This window comes from Zootoca vivipara, chromosome 13, assembly GCF_965207765.1.
Source record: "Zootoca vivipara chromosome 13, rZooViv2.hap1.1, whole genome shotgun sequence".
Lineage (NCBI taxonomy): Eukaryota > Metazoa > Chordata > Lepidosauria > Squamata > Lacertidae > Zootoca > Zootoca vivipara.
In genome coordinates, this window is record NC_142596.1 from 43,097,785 (window position 1) to 43,120,285 (window position 22,501).

The 22,501-nt window shown below is 40.7% G+C and overlaps 1 protein-coding gene across 1 annotated transcript in view; it reads left to right on the top strand.

Moving 5' to 3' along the window:
- Positions 1 to 22,501, top strand: part of BAIAP2L1 (BAR/IMD domain containing adaptor protein 2 like 1) — a 68,424-nt gene that overhangs the window by 14,487 nt on the left and 31,436 nt on the right. The window contains exons 2-3 of the mRNA XM_035130832.3: positions 4,744 to 4,819; positions 10,753 to 10,839. Of these exons, the coding sequence (XP_034986723.2) occupies positions 4,744 to 4,819; positions 10,753 to 10,839 (163 nt within the window). The remainder of the gene's footprint in view (positions 1 to 4,743; positions 4,820 to 10,752; positions 10,840 to 22,501) is intronic.

Here is a 22,501-nt window from a genome sequence, read left to right on the forward strand (position 1 = left end):
CCAGATGTAAACACTTCCGGGTCTGCGGCATTCATAAACGGAGGTTTTCGTAAACGGAGGTTCCACTGTAGTGTAAAACAATTTCAAGCTATTTTCAGTGAGTGAAAAAGTTACTTTGTTTTAGACAGCGTAAGCCTTCCTAGACAGGCACTGAAACCCAATACGGCAGATCATTCACCACCTAGAACTGCTACTGTTGCCACCACTGCATAGTTACTCAGATAAGATCAGTGTCATGATGCATCAGACTTGGCATAAATTGACTGATTATTATTCTGCTGGCCTCAGAACTGGATGCATTCAAAAGTAGGTACAGTATCTGCAAAAGATAAAACCTATTGAGGTGGGCAATTTTCACAGCATCCTATTCTTCAATCCTAGTCTAATGTTGGTCCCAGTCAAATTATGTCCTCACCATCACATAGTCAGGTCTCCCAGGCACAAATGAGGTTGGCTGTGTTGTATGGAATTAAATTACAGATTATGGATGTTTTTATTAGAAGTTCTACTGCAACATTTAATACATGGAGTGAGCCGAGTTTACTCGAGTAGGCCCACTGAAATGAATGAACACGACTAAGTTAAATCTTTTAATTTCAATAGACTTTGAGTGTACTTTGAGTAAAATTTAGTAGAATATCACACATGGATTTTAGCATTCAGAGTCCTTGGATGAATTCCTGTGCCATTTGTGTTACTTGGTCAGTTGATGTTCCAGCCAATCATTTAAGAACCTAAGAAGGTCCTGCTAGATCAGTCCAAATGCTCATCTAGACCAATATCCTGTTCTCACAGTGGTCAGCCAGATGCCTGTGGGAAATCTGCCAGCAGGACCCGAGCGCAAGAGCTCTCTTCTCCTCCCATGGTTTCTGGCAACTGGTATTCAGAAGTATTAATGCCTACAACCTTTGGAAGCTATCCAGGTTGGTGGTCATCACTGCCTCCTGTGGGAGTGAGATGCATTTGATCTCAGTTCATGTCTGAATAATGATCATTTAAATAATTATTGCCCCGCTCTTTAGTAAAAAAGGGGGGGGCTCCCAGAGCATCTTACAAATATAAATAATAACAATATGCTGTAACACAAAACAATATGCTATAACACAAAAACTATTCCATCTCACAGGGTTATGTGGAAGGGACTATAAGAAAGGAATAAAAAAAATGTTTTGACTCCAGTTCAAATCACTCACCTTACATAATCACTCACCTTACATACAGATCTGAGCCCAGACGACAGTAAATGTTTAGTACATACTGGTTCTGAGGTTATTATATTCTATGGAGAAGGTGTATAGAAGAAAGCAATTTCGAGTCATTTTGTTTTTAATGGTGATCAAAGTCCTGATTCCTAAACTAATACATCTAAATGTCTGTGTGACCATGAAGAAAAGTTAAAGGGAAAGATCAAGTGCACTGCAAGATAGCTGAGAGACACTGGAAAACCCCTGCTGTTCTTTCCCTCTGACAGACTTAAGGTTGTAAACTATTACTGTATGTAGAGAGGGAGAGCTGTGACAGGGCAAAGGCATTGTCTGGACATTATTATCTTGTATCAACAGGGCGTGTGTGGTATGAAGCAGTATTCCTAGAATAGTTAACTGTTTCAAATGTAGACAAGAGGTCAGTTTACAACCTGCACTTACTGTAAATAGTTTTTACCTATTATGATGTGAACTGCTCAGGTAATCTAACTAAATACATTTATTTTATATCATTCTGTGTGTATTCTCATTGGTTATTTTTAAACATGCATACATAATTTTATTTGTATGCTGCTTTCCCATAGTTAAAACCATGCTCAAGGCGGCTTACTACAGAAAAAAATACATAATTATAAACAACAAAAGCAGTCATAAACAATAAATAAAACATTAAATAGTTCACAACCACATTGAAACAATTTCTACATAAATAAATCATAATAAGATCTAAAATAAAGATACAAAAAAATAATATCAATAAAAACTACAACTCTGTCCCACCACCCCAAGCAGCGGTGTAGCTAGCTGCTCGGGCACCTGGAGTGGCGAACATGCCGTGCACCCGGGGGTGGAGCGGGGCAGGGCGCCCACGGAGGCAGTTGGTACAGCAATCCCCGCCCAGGGGGGCAATCAGCGCAGCGATCCCCGCCCGGGGGGGATTTTGTCACACACACCCTCAGAGATGACACCGCGGGCAGACTGCACCCACCGCCACCCCTTTCTACGCCCCTGACTCCAAGACCCCCTATACAATAAAAGGTAAAGGGACACCTGACCATTAGGTCCAGTCGTGACCGACTCCGGGGTTGCGCGCTCATCTCGCATTATTGGCCGAGGGAGCCGGCGTATAGCTTCCAGGTCATGTGGCCAGCATGACAAAGCCGCTTCTGACGAACCAGAGCAGCGCACGGAAACGCCGTTTACCTTCCCGCTATAGCGGTTCCTATTTATCTACTTGCATTTTGATGTGCTTTCGAACTGCTAGGTTGGCAGGAGCTGGGACCAAGCAACGGAAGCTCACCCCGTCACAGGGATTCGAACCGCTGACCTTCTGATCAGCAAGCCCTAGGCTCAGTGGTTTAGCCCACAGTGCCACCTGGGTCCCCCCCCTAAACGGCCCAAAAGTCTGTCCAGCAGCTTCAGCTGAAGTCGTCAGGGTCCTGTCCTCCCAGGCTAGATGGAAAAGGAGCAGGTCTTCCAGGACTCACAGCCTTGATAGTCTCATTTTTAATGTTTTATCAATTGTTCAGATAATAGGAACAACCTATAGTATATTGCCATTGTTAATGTTTCTCCTGCCTAATTAGTTTCACATTTTTGGCCTTTGACATAGGTGAAGAAAAGCTATGTTTAGAACATGAACTTATAATAACAGCCTTGTCCATAACTTTGGCACGTTTAATATTTGAATTTAAAAGCTGGGTTCAAGTAAGTTGGGTCCAGTTGATCTTATTAATATTTCATTAGGCCCATAAAATCACACACACACACACACACACAACACACAAACACACACATAGTATTTGAAATCTACTGTTGCCTTCATTCATTTTATTTTTTTAAGTGAGTGCTTTAGAGTTTTAATCCCAGTGTTCCAGTCTGATACAATGGTTAGTTTTTCAGCACACAAATATTTGGACTTTCAGCACTTTCATATTTGGAAGAAGTGAATTGTTTCGGTCAAAGAGTTAGTAGATAAAAAGAATACTGTACTTCAAAATTCTGGTCAGGATCCAAAGAACTGTGAAACTATTTCTGTAAGATGTACTTTTCTCAGAGCAGTCCTGCCCCCATGCTGCAAGGCAAACTGCTTTTCAGTCTGAGGAAAGATATTGCATAGGGAGGTTGGCTGTTAGAGGAGGAACGCCAAGTTACATTCTACCTGCCACTACATACCCCTTGCATAAGACTGAGCTGGCTTTCAGATGCTGTTTTTTAAACCTTATTTTGGTGTTATTGAGGGTTTCAATTTCTCTCTGTAAGCTTTTGAGTTCAGGAAGAGAAATCTTTTCCGTGCAGAGTGTATTAGGAAATTGTATGGCTAAAATAGGATAGATTTTCCTTATTAGGAATAGAATGCTTTTTGCAACAATGAAACATCTTATTAAAATAAATGACATTGGGTGACACTTAACAGCTGCAGAGTATTTTCACTACATAAGCCAAAACTCAGCAGTGAAAATCAATTTGGCTTCTTTTACTCAGGCAATCAAGGTTAACGTCAACATCTCAGAGCTCCAGAGAGGGTGGGAAGTATGAAATACCTGGTGTTATATAGTTTTCATGAGAAAATTCATCATTAAGATTATGGTGCTATTGAGTTACAGTACACTGTACAGACCTAGCCAACATCCTCTTCCCCAGCAGCCCCCATCAGTACCTACCTGAGCCACAACACCCTACAACATGCTTGAGACAAGGTCTGTTGTTAGATCTTTGTTTCAGATAAGGAACAGCACTGGCTTCCTTTATTTTTCTTTATTTGCTCATTGCAGGTCACTGGTCACTTCTGAAAAGTGTGGTTTGCAGAAACTGACTTTGGTTTCATTGGCTGTTGCCTGGATGATGGGATTTTTGTGATCAAACATATCATGGTAGACCACAGTTTAATTCCATTTGTGATCAGTCCCATTTTCTGTCTTGCAACATTGGTTTCAAAAACCATAAAAACTTGAAATAGGTTTTTATTCTAGGTACTGACACCAGAGTTCTAGCATCAAACTTGCAGAAGCCAGAAGAAATGAGGCATAAATATCAACACAAATAATCGGGAATGTGGGTATAAGATATATGTCCCCTATTTGGTTATGGGTTTGTTACTACTGTCATTGTTTTTCTTGTAAGAAGATATTTGAGGAAATGATGGTTTCATTTTGGCTTATAAATATGTGAAGCCTTACAGAATCAGTGAACATTGCACTGCTCTGATCTTAGGTCAGACCTTCTCTCAGACATACTGAAACACATGTTCAAGGTGTGAAGCAATTTTTCCCCCTGACTCTGAAGTCATTATTATAAATTGCTTAGAAGTTTTATTGTAACCAAGCAGGATATACATTTTGTTAAATAAATAAAAATGTCAGGCCACCTCAAAGGCCTGTAGATGGAAAAGCAGTGTATATTTTAAAATGATTTCCATGCAGTTGAGCTAGAAATGTGACTCAATTTAAGTGACATGCATTGCTAAAAAAATGTTCTAGACACTTTAAACTACATTTTATGCCAGTTTAATGATATCTCTGATTTTGTTGTTCACCAGAATGTTATGGAACAGTTCAATCCAGGACTGCGGAATTTAATAAACCTGGGGAAAAACTATGAAAAAGCTGTTAATGGTAAGCCTCCTCACTTTTAAATTAATGCACTAATTTAACATAATATCCAGTGTTTTAATTCTACAGTATTAAAGTCTAATTAAAGTCTCACAACAAAGTGCTCTCCAAAAGTTATTAGCCCTTACACAGATTACTTGCAAGCAAGAAAGCAAGATCAAGGTTATACCCTGCATAGTCTTAAAGGAGCTCAAACCCACTAATTTCAGAGGGGCTAAGCACATCATTCACTGTTTTTGGGTTGTTGTAAATCAAAACTACCTGCCTAGCTTATCCCAATTATTTAGGTAAGAGAAAAAAATTCTGATTTTGTTTTTCACTGTCTGTTTTGACCCTTCATCTCATTTCCCTAAGTATCTGTCATGAACCTGGGATTGGATCAAACAGATGGGAGCATGAAGGGGACTTGCATACATGACCAGAAGCACATCCACAAGATGAGCACCTGGTACTAGTGGCCCTTTAGCCTCAGGGTGCCCTATTGCTATCCTCTGACTCAGAGAACTTCGTCACAGAAGCCCCGATACAATCAGCATTTTCCTACACTTTGTCAGAGTAGAAGACTTGCTGGAACGGGCTGAGTGAAGGCATCTTTCAGGAAAGGTGGAACTTGGAATTGGGACAGAATGGTGCTCATATAGGAGGCTCAGTCTAAGGCTAACTTTTTACTGAAACAACTGTTCTCTTATAGCATTTATTCTGAGCCATCCACAAGGTCTTGCCTCTGCTAAGATCAGCACTTTCATCATAACAGTATCTCAGGTCATAGCTTAAGTTGGAACAGTTCCCTGGCTGATAAATTTCTAACCCAGGAATTTCTAACCCATGGATCTGACAGAAAATCAGACTGAAGTGAGCCTTTGACCAATGGTGATTGGGAATTAACATTATTTCACCCAAGGATTTCTCCTTCCCAGTTTTCCTCCCAAAGGATGTAATGGTGGTGATATCACATTTAAAGTGAAGGTCAGATTAGGCAAGAACAATCAAAGAAAGAAAGTCTAAATCTTCCACGATTTCCCATTTTGTTTTATTGTATAAAAATATTATAACATTGATCCTAATAACCTTGCATTCCATAGGAACTTAGGTCAGAAGGAGCTTGTTTCTGTGACTCTTATTTAGAATAGCGATCTTGTACATGTTCTAAAGTGCTCTTAAAGATAATAATCTCCTGAGTACTTTTTCTGACTAAGTATTGCACAATATTTATCTGCATGTGAATTGTTGTTGTTTTTTAATTGAGTTCGGTTGAGCTTTGGGGATTAAGCTTTGCAATCCTTGCAGGTACTTCTTCATCTGCACTACCTGGTTGTTTTTTTACCATAACCTTTGCCCTGACATATTAGCCTGTAGTGCCACAATAGCATCCTGCCATGCTGATAAACAACTTTAGGGTGCTGTAGAAGCTAAATCAGGTTTGTAAGTAAATGCTCAATGATAATAACTTTCTCTCGGTGGCCAGGCCTGAAAGCTTTGCAAAACCTGGTTCCTTAGTATTTTTTTATTTAAAAGAAATAATAAGTATGTGCAGGCAGCTACTTAAATACTTGATGGATTATTAAAGTATGCCCTTATTTACAAGCCTGGATAAACCCATTCTCAAGAGTGGTTTGCTGGTGCAGCAAGCATTGGGATGTAACAGTGCTGATTTTAGTGGAGCTAATTATGAAATATTTTTGGAAGATGAAATTGTGCATTGGCGATTTTCTCAGAAGGTCTTACACTCATACCACACAATTAACTAGCACAAACTGCACTTCAGTAGGACTGGTGCTAGAGTGATAACTTTGATTAAGCCATTCACTTCCCTTTGACTTGCCTCAGTACCATATTTCCACTTCATTTATGCAAATCAATTTGGCACCATCTCAAGGGGATGTTCCTCCGTAGAGATGATTGCCTTGTTTGGTGTATCTGTGACTTTGGATCACATTTCTTTTCCCATGGTTACAATCCAGAGTGTTGAGAAGACTTGTCAGAAGTAATACATGCGGCTTCCTTCCAGTAAGCCTGTGGAACATATTTTTCTGCTAAAACCGCTTTTTGGAAACTAATAAATTAAAACATGATGGAAACAGAAGAGAGAATCCTGTTTGTCTGTGAAATGTCCAATTATATTCCATTAGTTTCAAATTGTTGTGTTTGTTTTTTAAATGAAAGCTATGCTCTTTAAAAATGACAAAACTATACTGAGAGACATCTTTAAAATCTTTTCAGTAATCATGATATGAATCATTTCTGTGCTGTCCTTTAATGGGTTGTTTAGTATGAGATGTCCACTGTAAGTTTAGCATAGCCATCAGCATTTCACTGATTTGTGTGTAGCACTAAGTGCGCATGGCACTAAGCCAAATAATGGCTTCATGAGCAAACATGTGGGTTCATGGAGTGAGGGGACATGGGTGGCGCTGTGGCCTAAACCACTGAGCTAGTTGGGCTTGCTGATCAGAAGGTCAGCAGTTTGAATCAGCGCAATGGGATGAGTTCCCATTGCTCTATCCCAGCTTCTGCCAACCTAGCAGTTCAAAAGCATATCAGTGCAAGTAGATAAATAGGTACCACTGCGACAGGAAGGTAAACAGCATTTCTGTGTGCTCTGGCTTCTGTCATGGTGTTCTGTTGCGCCAGAAGTGGTGGTTTAGTCATGCTGGCCACATAACCCAGAAAGCTGTCTGTGGACAAACGCCGGCTTCAACCTGAAGCAGGATGAGCGCCATAGTCGCCTTTGCCTGGACTTAACTGTCAAGGGATCATTTACCATTGACCTTTACCTCATGAAGTGAAGATTGCAGCTGCTGCACTACCAAGGGCTAAGCCTTGGTTTGACTTAGTATTAGGTTTGAACCTGGGCTTGTGGTTGATTACAGTCCATCTTTTGTTTGGAGTAACAGAAACCACAAGATTGGATTTGTACATAACACTGGACAATTCATGACTCAGCAGATGCAGGACTAGGGGAAGAGTGCAGTGGCTATAACCATAGCTCCTGGAAGCCAGCCTTCTGCATTAAACCATGTGTAAACCATGGCTTGCTTAGATGCAAAGCAGGTCATAAGGAATAAATGTCTGATTTGTATAGTATTCACCTTAATAATAGCACTGTAGCAATAGACTGTTGCTTTGTACTGTATTACATGAAACAGATTCTCTTAAATGAAGCTTCATGCATTATATTTGTTTGTCTGTTTTTTGAAATTGAAAAAGTGTAAAGCACTGCTTATACCTGCATGTTTCAGGCAACTTCAAGCAATGGGTTTGGGAAGCCTCCTGCCTGGAAAGAATTTGTTTTACACCCCAAATTGAAAATTATTCCTTAGTGAGTGAGATACCTCAGGATTGTATCTAACTAAACTTTACTCAAAATAGATCCAATGAATTGCATTCAGCTAAGTTTTACTCAGAGCTGACCCATTGAAATTAATGAAACTTAGATAGTCATGCCCATTCATTTCAATGGGTTTACTTGTGAGTAGGACTAGCATCGGATACAACTCACTGTGTGTAATTATCTCAGTACACATTACAGCTGACTAAATGAAACCACTGTTTGCTCTGCTACCCACCCACTGTTCATCATTTGAGATGAGTAATATTTTTCCATGTGCCACCTTTCCTTGTGCTTTCTTTCAGCATAAAGGAAAACCCATGAGACCAGTGACAGCATACCTTGGATTTCCATGACATTACTTCAATCTGAGGGCCAATATTTGGTCACATGAACCAGACACTAGCTTCTTGCTTACTTGTTCAGACTTTGAAGGTGTATCCCCGCAAAGCACTGCAAAATCTCCGTGCCCCCGAGCAAGCTAATCTAGAGATAGAAGGCATCTAAGGCATGCAGTATGTTCCTAGGTATAGTGACTCAGAAATAAGTTCCATTGTGATCAGTGGAACTTATAGGTAATCATACATACAGCCTTAAGCTTTTTAGAACATACTGATTTTTTTTCCATTTTGCCTGGGTCATAGGCTATTTTCTATACTGTACTGGTTTCCTTAAAGCAAAATTGAATCTAGATTTTCTGACTCAATAGTAGTGGCAAGCATTTGATCCTCTCACTGAGGCTGGTTTGCTGGATTGTTTTAGTCCATATCAGTGACTTCATGATGACAAACATTGTTCAGAAACATATTACCATGGAATAAGAGACATGAAAATGACAGCGGTGGCTTTTCTTGACTTGGTACAAAGCTACTTATATTCTAAGGTTGTTTTTAATAAAACAAGGAGTGACATTACCAATGGCACTTAAGAACTGTAGTAATTAAAAGGTTTGTAGGCTTAATCTTGTTGCCTTTTATAATACTCTTCCTTCTAAAGCTTGCTATGTCGCTTGTCTCTGATTTGTTCCTTTTCTCCTCCCCCAATTCCACTTTGCTTGAGCTTATACTAGTTATGCAGCACCTTAAAGTGATTCCCTCTTAAAATTGTCTGAAATAACTTATCCAAGCTCATTAACAATATATATACATAATCATCTTAATGAACCAGTTAACATTTGTAACATTTCCTTCATTACATTTCCTTCATTACAAAGTTCACTGGTGTAGAACAAGCACCAGTTTATATAATAGTATTTATTATGCAACCAGTACTTTCATGATTTAAAAGGAGAAACTCTCCTAGTTCAGAAACATCCTGTTCTCATAGAACCAGGCAGGGAGAGGAAGGCAAGTTCACTTTTTTTACTTCCATAACAATGTGGTCCACCAAATTAGTTCATCTTTCCTAAATTAAACAATAACATACAACAGTATCATTGGGCTTGATTATTCTCTGCTAATGATTTTCATGTTATTTATATACTGTATCTATAATTTGAATATTAAGGCCTGTTCTGCCGGATGGGTCACAGAAGCAACATTCATGCTGGAGAGCAACCAGCAGTCAGAAGGCGATTACACATGTTAAAGTAGCTTTATATACAGCACTGTACAGTATATGAAAATCTGGTTTCCCAGAAAAGATACATGTATCATGAGCATGAAGAGCAACTGCAAGATGTAGCAAGTTACTTTGCAAGGAACAAAATACGTAGTTGCCTCATTTTACTTTTTCAAGATAAGAGTGATCCAAGGCACATGCATTTGAAGATGTATGAACTCTGTCTTTGGAAAAGTAATACATAATTGTGGTTTTTTAAAAATTGTTTTTATGTATTTAGCTGCTTCATATATGTTTTTGTAAATCACTTTGGGATGGGAGGTGATTCATAAGTGAAATTATTTATTCAGTTATTTTCTTACATTTATGTCCCACTTTCCTTCTGGCATTGAACTCTAGACAGTGTAGCCTCTGGCCGTGCTGCACCCTCCATTTGGTGTGGGCCTCGCCTGTCAGGCCAAACGGGGGCAGTGGCAGGGGGTTCTGCCCTGCCTGCCCCTGGCATATTTAAGGGGGCACCCAGGTGCAGGCCACCCTCTTTGCTCACCCCTCTGCAATTCTTACACATAATTGAAGATCTTTTACTATTCAAAGGCCTCCTCTGACTTCTGAAGCAGCTATGTGTGTTAATTGACAACAAGCTTCCTATTATATACAAAATGAAAGACTCCTTAGCCTCATAACTGATTTATTTGTAATTATTATAGTATAGCTACAACTTGAAACACAGATTCCCCATGCTTGGGGTAAGGGAAAGAGTTTTTAAGTTTTTTGCCTTGCATGCATTTAATTTGTATGAGTGCAGCTGACCAGCCACCCAGAATGTAAAGCTGTAATTTTGCAAGTTGTGAGTTGACTATATACACTTTGTACCACTGTTATTAACACTCTCCTCCTTGGGGCGGCAGAGAATGAGACCATAAAACACAGAATCATAGAATTATAGAGCTGGAAGGCATCCTGAGGGTCATCTGGTCCAACATATATAAATCTGCTCATTTAGATTACAACACATAATATATTTGCTTTACTCCTTTTGTCTCTTTAGGTATGATTCTTGCTGGAAGAGCGTACTATGATGGAGTTGCTAAGATAGGAGACATTGCAATTGCATCACCTGTTTCTAAAGAATTGGGTAAGTATACTAGATTATTCAGATGCACATTCTTCTTGATTCATAGCAGTAATGTGGGAGCTTATAAGTTTTTTGGGGGGGGGGCAAACCTAGGTTCTCGGTTGATTATGGAGCCTATGAGAATCTTTGTGAATGCCTTTACATTTCATATATAGTTCTCCTTCTACATTCTGTGAGGGCTGGATTGAATGGTGTTCCCTTCCCATCACCCTGGGCCATCCAACCCCATTAGGTGGAGGGGAATGGGAACCCACCTATCTGCCCTGGCTGCCTAGTGCATCTGCCCTGCCTAAGATTTCCACATTTTTTTCTTGGGAACTGGCCACAATATTTCTGCACACATTTTTAAGTGTCCCGCGTAGACGTGCAGGGGTGTCTAAGAGTTGGGGAAGACGAGTTGAGTGGAGTGGGTGGTGAGAAGAGCAGTCATCCTCTCCATGTGATGGGCCAGATCTCGGAAATTGTCTAATCCGTCCCTCAGCTAATTAATTCAAACAATGAATTCCCTAATGTACTTTAAGACTGAAATGTGTGCTTCTTGTCAGTTAGACCAAATAGTGCTGCAGCATTGGGTACATCCTGTATTTTCTTTCTTGTGAAGTTTGAAATGAAGCATGCAACTTGTTGGCAGAAAAAATAGCAGAAAAACAACATTTGCTTTTCATCATGCCTTTCCTGCCACCTTTTCTATTGATAGTACTTTAAATGGGATAATTCAAGATAGTGTTCTCCATATTCTTTCTTCCCCTGGTCTACCAACTAATCTGTTCAAAATTCCTTGCACAGAATAAATTTGAGGAAGAGAGATTTGCCTAATGTAAAAGAGAAAAACAACAGCTCATGTAGAATACAGAGAGCTGTTGAAAAGGGGATTGCAGCTGTACAATCTATGGATATTTTTTTCTAATTTACAAAAGAAACCAGGGCTTAGGGACTCCTCATATTCTCTTCCCATTCTTTGATTCTCAAAGGTGAGTTCAAGAATATATGGATATCATCTTCAACTGGCTAGATTAAAGTTTGCTCCTGAGTAATGCTGACTCCTTTGCAATTGCTTATCTTTTTTTATTTCTTTCTGAAAGCCATCATTGTGTGGTTTGACATTCTGAATTCAGTCAAAGGGAGTGGCAGAACAGCAAACAGTAAAAGGCAAATAATTCATAATGTAGTCACCTTATTTGCTTTGCAAGTTAATTTAGCAAGACCTGGATAAATATGACTATAGAAAAACCCACAGGTACTTGAATTCACTTGTGTCTGAGATGTATCAAGCCTTCTAAGTTACAAGAATAACAATGCAATGAATGACAACCACATAAGCAGGAAAAGGAACCTGCAACTGGCAAAGCAACAAAAGTAGATGAAGGGTAGACAAGGGAAGGAGGAGAATAACTAAAGTTATTTCTCTTCTGTTCTTTCCACAAAGACTTTGTGAGCATAGAAATCTTGCTTCCATGGCATACTGTGGGACCAGAAGAGTCAGACAAATGATTACTTGAGATGTATAATGTCTAGCTAGCTACCTATATTTTTGTTGGTGATTGTACTTCTTTTGTAGGTAATAAGTACAAAAAATAAAGGTCTTCAGTATGAATATTGAACAGTTTCTAACTGAATCTCATGAGGCCCATCGGTGGGCATGTGTACTGTGAAACAAATGGCACTGTGTTCAGTGGGATATGCTACTAAGTAAGTGTGCACAGGACTGTAACCTTACATTAAATTTGCACATGCCTTCAACATGCTAAGGTCCTGCCACTTTTAAAATGCATACTGTCCCCAATACAGATGAATGTGAACAGAAGAAATTTCCATATTTTTGAGTAACATAGTTGGGGGGGGGTAAATGGTATGGTATATCTGTGCATGTTGTGAAAAGGTTATTTAGCTTATGCACTTGTATTTTGGAAAAAGGAGGGGAACCATGCATATGAAATCCTGTAAACTATAGCATGTTAAGCACGAGTCATTTACAATTTTAATGTGTCACTTATGCACATATATACCACCTGAGACTATGATGGGGGCAGGGGCTCACAGCATTAGCACTCAAGAAGATCTTGATTATCTCACAGCCACAGCCTTGGGTTCAAACAAAAATCTAGCATGTCTCTCCCTCTCGGGCTTCTGCCTGTTTCTAGGCCAGCTCTCTCTCTCACCCAACTCTGGCTTTTTCCTTCTCACTACCAGCCAGGTGAAGGAGGAGGGTCCACATCATTGCCCTCTGGCATACAGAGCAGGTTCTTTTCTTATTCTTAGGGTTGTTACCAAGAAGCTGTAGGCTCTTCCAACAGCTGAATCCTCCATTAGATTTTAACCCTTGCTGGATTGAGGAATTAGAAGGGACTCAGGCATACAGCCTAACACCCCGCCTCCGCCCTCCGCCCCCCAAAAGCTCATAACACTATGAATTATGCTGCATCTAAGTTTGGCTCTAATCCACATCAGTCTCCACTACTTTCCTAAAATGTACAACTTATGTTTTGGATGCTCATGTATGATTTTCTAACTGAGAACTTAAAAACCATCCCATAGGAGTTCCTGTGCACCATTTTTATGTTAGTTGAAAATATGGTTTTGGACTACCTCCAGTTTCATCTCAAAGTGCTTACTGTAGAAATACAAAAGGTCAGAGAACTCTGGACAAAGCACTGTAATATTTTTAGGCATGTGTAAGTAAGCCCTTGAAACATCAGTGGTGCAGCAAGCAAAATTCAGCACTTCCAAAGCAAGGAATAGATTCAATATTTAAAGTAGAGATGCTTGAAGAATTCACCCTCTGCAAATTCCTGTAGTAAATGACCTGATCCAAACCTCTCAAATGACCATAGCTGTCCAACAGATTTTCCACTTTTCTGAGTGTTGTGCTGCAATTTAAAAGTGTAAAAATACATATTGTGATACATGTTTTGAGGTGGTTGTTTTTTTAATCACTGCTTAATGTGGAAAGAATGGAAGTATGGGAAAAACATATGACAGTGACACCAACCATCTCTATTTTAAAGCAGTCTTGAAAAGGATGGAGTGCTTCTATGCACACAGCATAGAAATTTGGTTCTCAGTCATTTCTCTGCCAGCACCCAGCATATAATATATATTTTTTCTTTTACAGGCTATTAATTTTGGGGGCTGTATTAGCCTTACTTTTAATCTCTAAACTAAGTCACTGCAAGATATGCTGCAATAAGGGAGACTTTTCTATGTAAATGATAATTTCTCAAAAATGAATATTTGCACTTCCACCTACCAAAAATAAACTGTCCTAGTCAACCCAGTAGCAATCAACCCCACTTTGCCCTAACAGTCATGAGCACCTCATTTTTGTTTTCTCTCTTTTTTGTAAAGGTGAATCAAGGGCAGCAAAAAGGAGTGGCTCAGGATTGGAAGACAAACTTGTGCAGTGCATAGTTTTCTATATTCTCCTACTTAGGCGGCAATCTTATAAGCACCTCCTTGGTAGAAAGCCACATTAAATCCAAAAGGGTTCACTTATGAGTTGACAAGGTTGTTCTGTTCACCTTGCAAGCTGCTATGGATTCTGGCCCTATGTGGGAATATTTTTAGATATTGCCTATATACGTAAAAAAGGGAAAGACTTAAAATGTGTACAGTGCAACTAAGAAATGCAAGGCTTAATTGTAAGAATGAAGCAAAGTTTAGTTGTAAACGAACATAAGAGGTTTGATTTAAATCAGTGATCGAAACCTGCCTTTTTTTTCTTGCTGAATTAAAGGACTTATTTGAACTAGGTATGAGGAACCTCAGGCCTGGGGGCTGAATGTGGCCCTGCAGGTATCTCTTATTGGCCCTGCTCCCTGAGTGCTTTTGTCTGCATAGGGAGGGGTGTGGGTGGGTAGAATCTTCTGACTTTTGCATGGATGGAATGTAGCCTACTCTGCGAAGTTGAGTCACACCTGATGCTGCACCTGCTTTCACCTCTTGCCCGTACCACTTTGGGCATGCGGCCCCTGGAAGATTTTCCATGAGGCAAAGCGGCCCTTGGACTGAAAAAGTTCTGCATCCCTGATTTAAACCCTGACTTGAAGAGTCACAATAAATTTCTACTTGATTCATAGTACATGTTTTCTTTCTGACCAGGCTGACCCTTGAGATCCCTAGAAATGGAAAAAACCATTCTCTGCTAATTACATGGAAGCTGTGTCATGTGCACACTGTCTGCTTAAGAATCTCAGAATTTGTTACAAATGGGATCAAAGGTCAATTGTTGTGTACTGAAAACCTTAAAAACTAAGTAAAAACTTGGACCTGACCGTATGGGAAACTAAATTGATTGTTTGTAATTTAAACTCTGATCCAAAAGGAAACTTATTTTATGTGATTAGCTCAGTACATGGTGGTAGCTTGAAATGAAAGGTCAAAAGATTGAAGTGAATGTTACATTTGCTACGTAGTGCTGCTTGGTACAGGATGATTCAGTGCTGAAACTGCACTGCAATTTACTTGCAGTCATATAACATTTGGGTCCTATGACTTGTCTATACATCTGACCATAGCCAATGCTTACTCTACCAGTGGTGCATTAAAGGCTGAATCAACTAATGGTTCAGCTTAGACTTGGAGTCCTGGGGACTTGTGCCAGGAGAGACATGCCACAGTTAAATAGGAATTGTATACTGTATTGTACTACCAAACAGGTGTGGCAGCATTTTCCACACTCAAATGAGTATGGGACATGAGTGAGGAGGCAAAATCAGATTTTGATGATGTTTTTGGTAATAACCCTATGAATAGACAAAGCCTGGGTTTTTCTGAAAAGAATGGAATTAAAGTCTCTGACTGCTGCATCCCCAGTTATCTCAGTAAAGTTGCAAAGATGGAAGAAAAGGTGAGGTATGGGAAGTTGGATGTAGGAGTTGCTTTGTGGAGGCAGGGGATATTAAAAAAATGGAGAAGTTGCCAGGTTGGTGTACCCAGTGGGGGCAAGTGAAGTACAGTGGTGCCTCAACTTACGAATTTAATCCGTTCCAAAGGCACCTTCGTAGGTTGAAAAATTTGTAATTCGAAAAGCGCCATTGGAAACGCGATTTCCCATAGCAATGCATTGGAAATGGAAAAATTCGTAAGCCGAAGCAACCCCATCTAAAAATTCGTAAGTCGAAAAAACCCTTTCTAAAACCGCCACAGTTTCCGTTCGGATGTTGAGGAATTCGTAAGCGTGCGGCCATTTGCCCCATTTGTAAGTCGAAAAATTTGGTTGTCGAGTCGTTCGTAAGTCGAGGTACCACTGTACCTAATTTTTTTAGAAGTGGAGAGCAATTTAGTAAAGGCTGAGAACTACTGAATTTTAAGATGACAGCACATAACGACTTACCTTCAAACAAAAAGTATACTACTAGTTTGTATTGGATTTAGTTAAGCATTCATAGAATGTTGATGTATAGGATAGGCCTGAAAAGATAATGGGTATCCCAGAAAGGGAAGTATTAAATAAACTCAGTTATAAAATAGGAAGCTAAACTTAAGACAGAGTACTAGTGAAAAGAGAGAATGGAATGTATTTTGTATGGAACTATGTTTCTGAACTGAATATTAGCATTTTTTCAAATAGAGAAAATAACTGAGGGTGTGACCAGTTTATATGAGTAAGCAACACCCTACTTTAGTCTATTGCGTGCATACAATGAAGCTTACCTCAGGGGTGGACTTTGGTTATCTTCCTTATCTTACTGTCAGGGGACCACCAGGGGTCAGGGGAGAGTCCAGGAAGTTGGGACCAGGGCTCTCCGATGGAGACGGAGCCTGGGATGCGAGCAGCTCCTGACATCCTTCGGAAGGTGGTGGTGAGGCTCAGGAAGTGGTGCAGAGCCTTGAGGATGTTGAGAGGGCAAGGTTCCCAGAGGGAAGGTTTGAAGGGAAGGTGCCAGAGGAGAAAGCACTGGCTCCTCAGCTGAGCAGTTCGAGTGGAGAGGGTGCTCCCCCAGCCCCATCACCCCAGCAGCGGGGGGGGGGGGGGAGAGGCGCGAGGAGATTCAAGATGCCAAGGGTGTTCTGTTGGCGAAAGTCCCGACGGGCGGTGCTTCCGGATTCTGATTCGGACTAGGACAGTCATGGATTTTGATGCCCTGTCTTGTACATATGTACCTGTATATAATAAACTCTGTAAAAAGCAGGCAGAGAGTTTGGAGCGTCTTACTCGTGAGAAAGCAACCAGCAGCATTACACTTAACTATATTCACCACTTAATATTTATTTATTTAAAAGCATTTATAAATGACTTAATATTTCAGAAACCACTGAGCAGTGATGAATATGGTAGCCAACAATAGCACAAGATGTATTTTAATGTAACACAACAGATTAGTATTTCAAGCTTCCTATTCCTAATGTAACGATCCAGTCTCCATTCTCCCAGTGGCTTATACAGAATTTCTTGTTTAACCAGTTGACAGACTTAAGATTTAAGTTCCAACCCTGTAGCATTTTGAAAAATAGTATGTATAGCCCTGAGCATATGTACTTGGTGTGTGATACTGCTCTTGAAAAACTAAAATTGTGTGTAAGTGGTTGGCAACATCCAGTAAGAATGCAGTACCTTGAACTTGCTGTCCAAGTACATTTGCACTGAATGCCTTCTCTGAATAAATATTTTCCAAACAACATGAGCTGTTTCCCTTCCAGGTATGAAATATGATAAAAACTTCCTGGTTGCCTGTCCTCTGAGTACTGTGAGAAAGCTAACACTTCTAGTACATTAATACCAAGTTACATAATTGCTTGCATTTGCATTTTAAATAAAGTTCCTCATAGTCTTTTGGGATGGTAGATTATGCTTTTGGCCACAACATTATGCTGGTTATACTAGTCAGTAAAAATTTGAGGTCTATAAAACATGATTGCCAAGACATGAACCTTTTCTGCTCAGGACTTGTCTATGGAGTTGTTTTGCTTTGTTTGTATACTTTTGATGGAACTTATGCAGGCCACCCATGTTACTCTATCCATAGATTTCGCATGATCGTAACAGCTGATATTCTTCATGTGAATTAATTTTGCAGCAAGGATTTATTTACACATACAAACAATCTGTATCTTTATCAAGGGGCAGTACTACAGGGCAGAGAAATATTTGAAATTATATTAGAAAACATGACCATTTGTTTTTCAAAATAACTTTGAAAACGGCTTTCTCCATATTTCTCTATTAATTCCCCCATATATAGTGCAAAATGTAATCTCCCTGTGACAAACTATAACCCTGCGCTAAAGATCTTACTATGTGTGTTGATCAAGTACACATGTATACAAGGCATATTGGCATGCATGTGTGATCAAAGACAAATACTGTATATTCCTGCGTATAAGACTACTTTTTAACCCAGGAAAATCTTCTCAAAAGTCGGGGGTCGTCTTATATGCCGGGTCATATTTCTTATACAGCGAGTATATCCCAAACTCTATATTTTAGCTGGAAAAGTTGGGGGTCGTCTTATACGCCCAGTCATCTTATACGCCGGAACATACGGTAATCATGGAGATAAATAACCCATACCTGTCAAGTTCTCCCTTTTTTAAAGGGAAATTCCCTTATGCTGAATAGGCTTCCTCGCGAGAAAAGGGAAAACTTGACAGCTATGAAATAACCATGGGGCAAATACAGTACTGCAGAACTATTTAAATTATTCAGACATCTTACTTTCTTCTATAACAGGGATGTGTTATCCTCAAACCAGGGCCAGCCTCCCATGAGACACAGTGAGGCACTGAGGGTCACCCCGGGCAGCAAATCCGGGCCTGGGGAGCATGCCTTCACCACCTCTTCCACTGCCAGCACCATGCTAGGGCTTCCCAGGGCTACTGCCAGACAGCTGGAGGGAGGGAGGGGCAGGGTGGCAGGGGTTTGCTTCAAACAGCAAAATATCTTAGGACTACCCTGCCTGAAGCCCTTCAAAGTGTACAGGCAAGCTTTGGAAAACAGTTGAGAGAGACGGTGTTCTACATAACACTTGGGTGCACTGTCCTCTTGACTTTGCAAGCACAGGAAGAACAGTCTCGCCATAGAATTCACATTCTGAGGGCTGGAACAATTTCAGGGACCTGACACCTGTGAGCCTCTAGTCCAATTGAGCATTATATCTGATTTCTTCCATCATCCAGATTAGGACTTTAAATCTAAAATAGTTTCCCTAGGGCTGTTTATGAGCTTTCAGAATAATCTGCAGCTGAAAGAAGACATTTAACATCTGTCAAAAAGAAAAAGCAGTGAGAAAACTTTTTCAGTTTTCCATGAAGCCAGAATTAAGGTTTATTTTGAAAAATACTCCTTTTTATCACTTTTTAATCAATCCACAGTAGGTATTGATGTTTTTGGATAATACACATCAGCATTACAAGAGAATCCTATTTGCAGATCATACAATATTTTGCAATGACCACTTTACATAGGACTACCATGAAGACCGTTTGGAAGCTGCAGCTGGTACAAAATGTGACCACTCAGTCATTGGGTGGGGGGCAATAAAGAAAATGTCCTCATTTTGTATTGGTTGTACTGGCTATGGGTAAATTTCTGGGTCCAATGCAAAGTGTTGGTTAATATTTTTAAAGCCCTGAACAGCTTGGGGCCAAGTTACTTAATGGACAGCCTACGCCCAATATCTTAAGAACTGGCTCAGCCCTGCTTCACTACTTAGATTGATGAATGTGTGTAATGGGGCCTTATCAAAGGTGGCTCTGCAATTATGAAATGCAATTCCTGCAGAGATTAAGAAGGCTAAATTTCTTGAGCTCTTCAAGATGGCTTGAAAAACCTTTTTTCCCTTCAAATTTTTTTGATGCTGGAGATATGAGTGAATGTAGGGATTCACTGGGATGTGGCTAAATTACAATTGTGCTATGCTTGTGATTGCAATATTATTTTGTTGCTGACTGTGTTTTAAAACTTCATGAAATTTCTATTTTAAAATATAGTAAGCCATTTTATGGAGGATTTTCTCAAAGCAGAATATAAATCTCTTAAAGTGAGCAGCTGTGCTCAGCACTGAACGTTCAAAAAATGATGACTCTCATGAGGGAAATGCCCACCCATTGCAACCCATCCTTAGAACTGCAATTGCAATGGGCTATGCAGAGTTCATTCCCTGACATTGTGTTGGATGCCTTGGTGGCAGAGGATGAGAATGCTGTTCTGTTTCTTTTTTACTTGGAAAGGATGCATCTCTGATTTATTACCATGCTCCTATGCTGATCATTACCTTCTCTTGACAAGTCCATGGTGTGTGACAGGAACAAAATAATATTTTTAGTCCCTGCATTTTAGAGCCTTGTCATTGGGGGCCCTAGTGAAAGAAGGAATGTGGCAGAACAACCTATTGGAGACCCAGGAGACATGTTCCTCCCCTCTCACCACTGCCTGTGGGAATTATTCTATAGGGCTCACTTTCCTAGGGCTTAATTTCATCACCAAGTTTCAGAGCTTATCTTAAGTTTCTTATCATGAAGTTCACGAACAAGGAATTCCAAATTTCTAACCACATCCTGTTGCTGATTATCTCTGATCATTGAAACAAACGTCACTGTCTTTTTAGGATTTAGAATTCTACTAACAACCATCCTTGTATCTTCTATCTCGTTTCTTAAGAAACAACCAGCACTTCTGGAAAAGTGGTGCACTGGTTCTTTTAACTCACTCCAAAATCATTTTCACTTCTTAAACATATATATAAACCAGAGCTATGTCTTTGTGAATAAAGAGGAAGTTTTCCTCTTTATGCGGGGACACGGGTGGCGCTGTGGGTTAAACCACAGAGCCTAGGGCTTGCTGATCAGAAGGTCAGTTTGAATCCCCGCGACAGGGTGAGCTCCCGTTGTTCGGTCCCTGCTCGCAGTTCGAAAGCACACCAAAGTGCAAGTAGATAAATAGGTACCACTCCGGCGGGAAGGTAAACAGCGTTTCCGTGCGCTGCTGTGGTTCGCCAGAAGCGGCTTTGTCATGCTGGCCACATGACTTGGAAGCTGTACGCCGACTCCCTCAGCCAATAAAGCGAGATGAGTGCCGCAACCCCAGAGTCGGTCACAACTAGACCTAATGGTCAAGGGTTCCTTTACCTTTACCTTTACCTTTCCTGTATTAATAGATCTTCTAGATAATGCAGTGAATAACGCACATTAATATATCTTTGCTTGGAGATCTGTATTCCAGTCCAACCTCAAATTAGCGCTTAATCTAGGGTCAAAGTGGGTGCACATGACATTAAACTCTCCTTTGTATCCCACGCTTGAAACCGACCTCTTTTTTGGAAGAAAAAAAAGCAGATATTGTGAACAATGTCCTTGCACCAACTTTTTTCCACCCACCCACCCCTGTCTTGTAATATGTAGACGTCAAAGGCACCACATTAAGATGGGGTGGAGTCTTTGCTTAATGCAAGCCTAAATATGATACCCATGAAGCTATATTAGGAAGACAACAGAGCTGAAATGTCTCAATCAACATGAGAAATGGTTATAGCATAGCTGTTTACCGACATTAAAAATTGCACAGTGTATCTTGCTATGTTTGGCAGAAGGGCGGAGGCATTGTGCAAAGTAATGTTGGCAATACGCAAATTCAGGCTTTACTGTCAAATACACTCTGACCCTTCTGGTTTTCTTTCTGCAGCCACACCCACACATCCGGCACAGGCAGCTGCTTATAAACACAAAACACACACACCACTGTAGAATGCATCTGCAGTCATATGTGCAATGATGCACCCTCTGGGGACAAAGAGTTGACATTATCTGCCATAGGTGTGTTCTAACTTAATATTTACATCTCTTAACCTCGTAGGTGTTTCCTCTCGTTGACATTTCTGTTGAGTGCTAATGTGGCCCTGTTGAGTAAAATTCATAGTTTGAAAACTATTGCAGTTCTTTATTTTTACCTAGCATTTCTTAATTTTTCTTCTTCCTCAGTGGAGGGTTTCTATATTATTAGAATTTTCTATAAATGTCTTTCTAAGTATTACTATAAGTTTTTTATATTTGAATGTGCCTAACCACCATCTGAATAGTGGTTGAATTTAATGTAAAGGGGTCAGGTGTGATTTGCCTGCAGGGCCGTCTTAAGTGTACCGGGCGCCGTGGCACGACGATCCCTCCGGCACCCCTCGCGCTCCGCCGGGCAGGGCCAGGCACAGGGGGCAGCCAGAGGGCACGGTGCGACAGGCAGGGAAGTTGCCAGCCGAAGTGGCGGAGCGGCGCTGCAGTCCAGTGAGCCCTAGCTGCCACCCCAGCAGAAGGTTTGCCGACAGCAGAGCATTGTGGGACAGCCCCTGCCTACACTCCTTCAATTTACAGCGAGCACAGACAGCGCTGCCCCACAATGCTCCGTGGTACCTCATGTGCATGCCTGCCCACACTCCTTCAAGTCACAGCGAGCACAGACAGAGCTTCCCCACAATGCTCCATGGCACCTCATTTGCATGCAAGGGTCCAGGTCCCTGTGGGTATCAGGTCCAGGTCTCTGTGGAAAGGCGGATGAGGATCAGCCCATGGGGCAGAGCAAGCAGTGGGGGGGCTGCTCTCGCGTCAGATCTGTTGTCCGCAGACCGTATTTCTCGGCTATTTTGGGGGCACCGCCCTTCTCTTTTGTTAAATACAGGCAGCCCTGTTCCTCTTCCTTGCCGCCCCTCGATGGAGGCAGCTCCGCCGCTACTGCTGC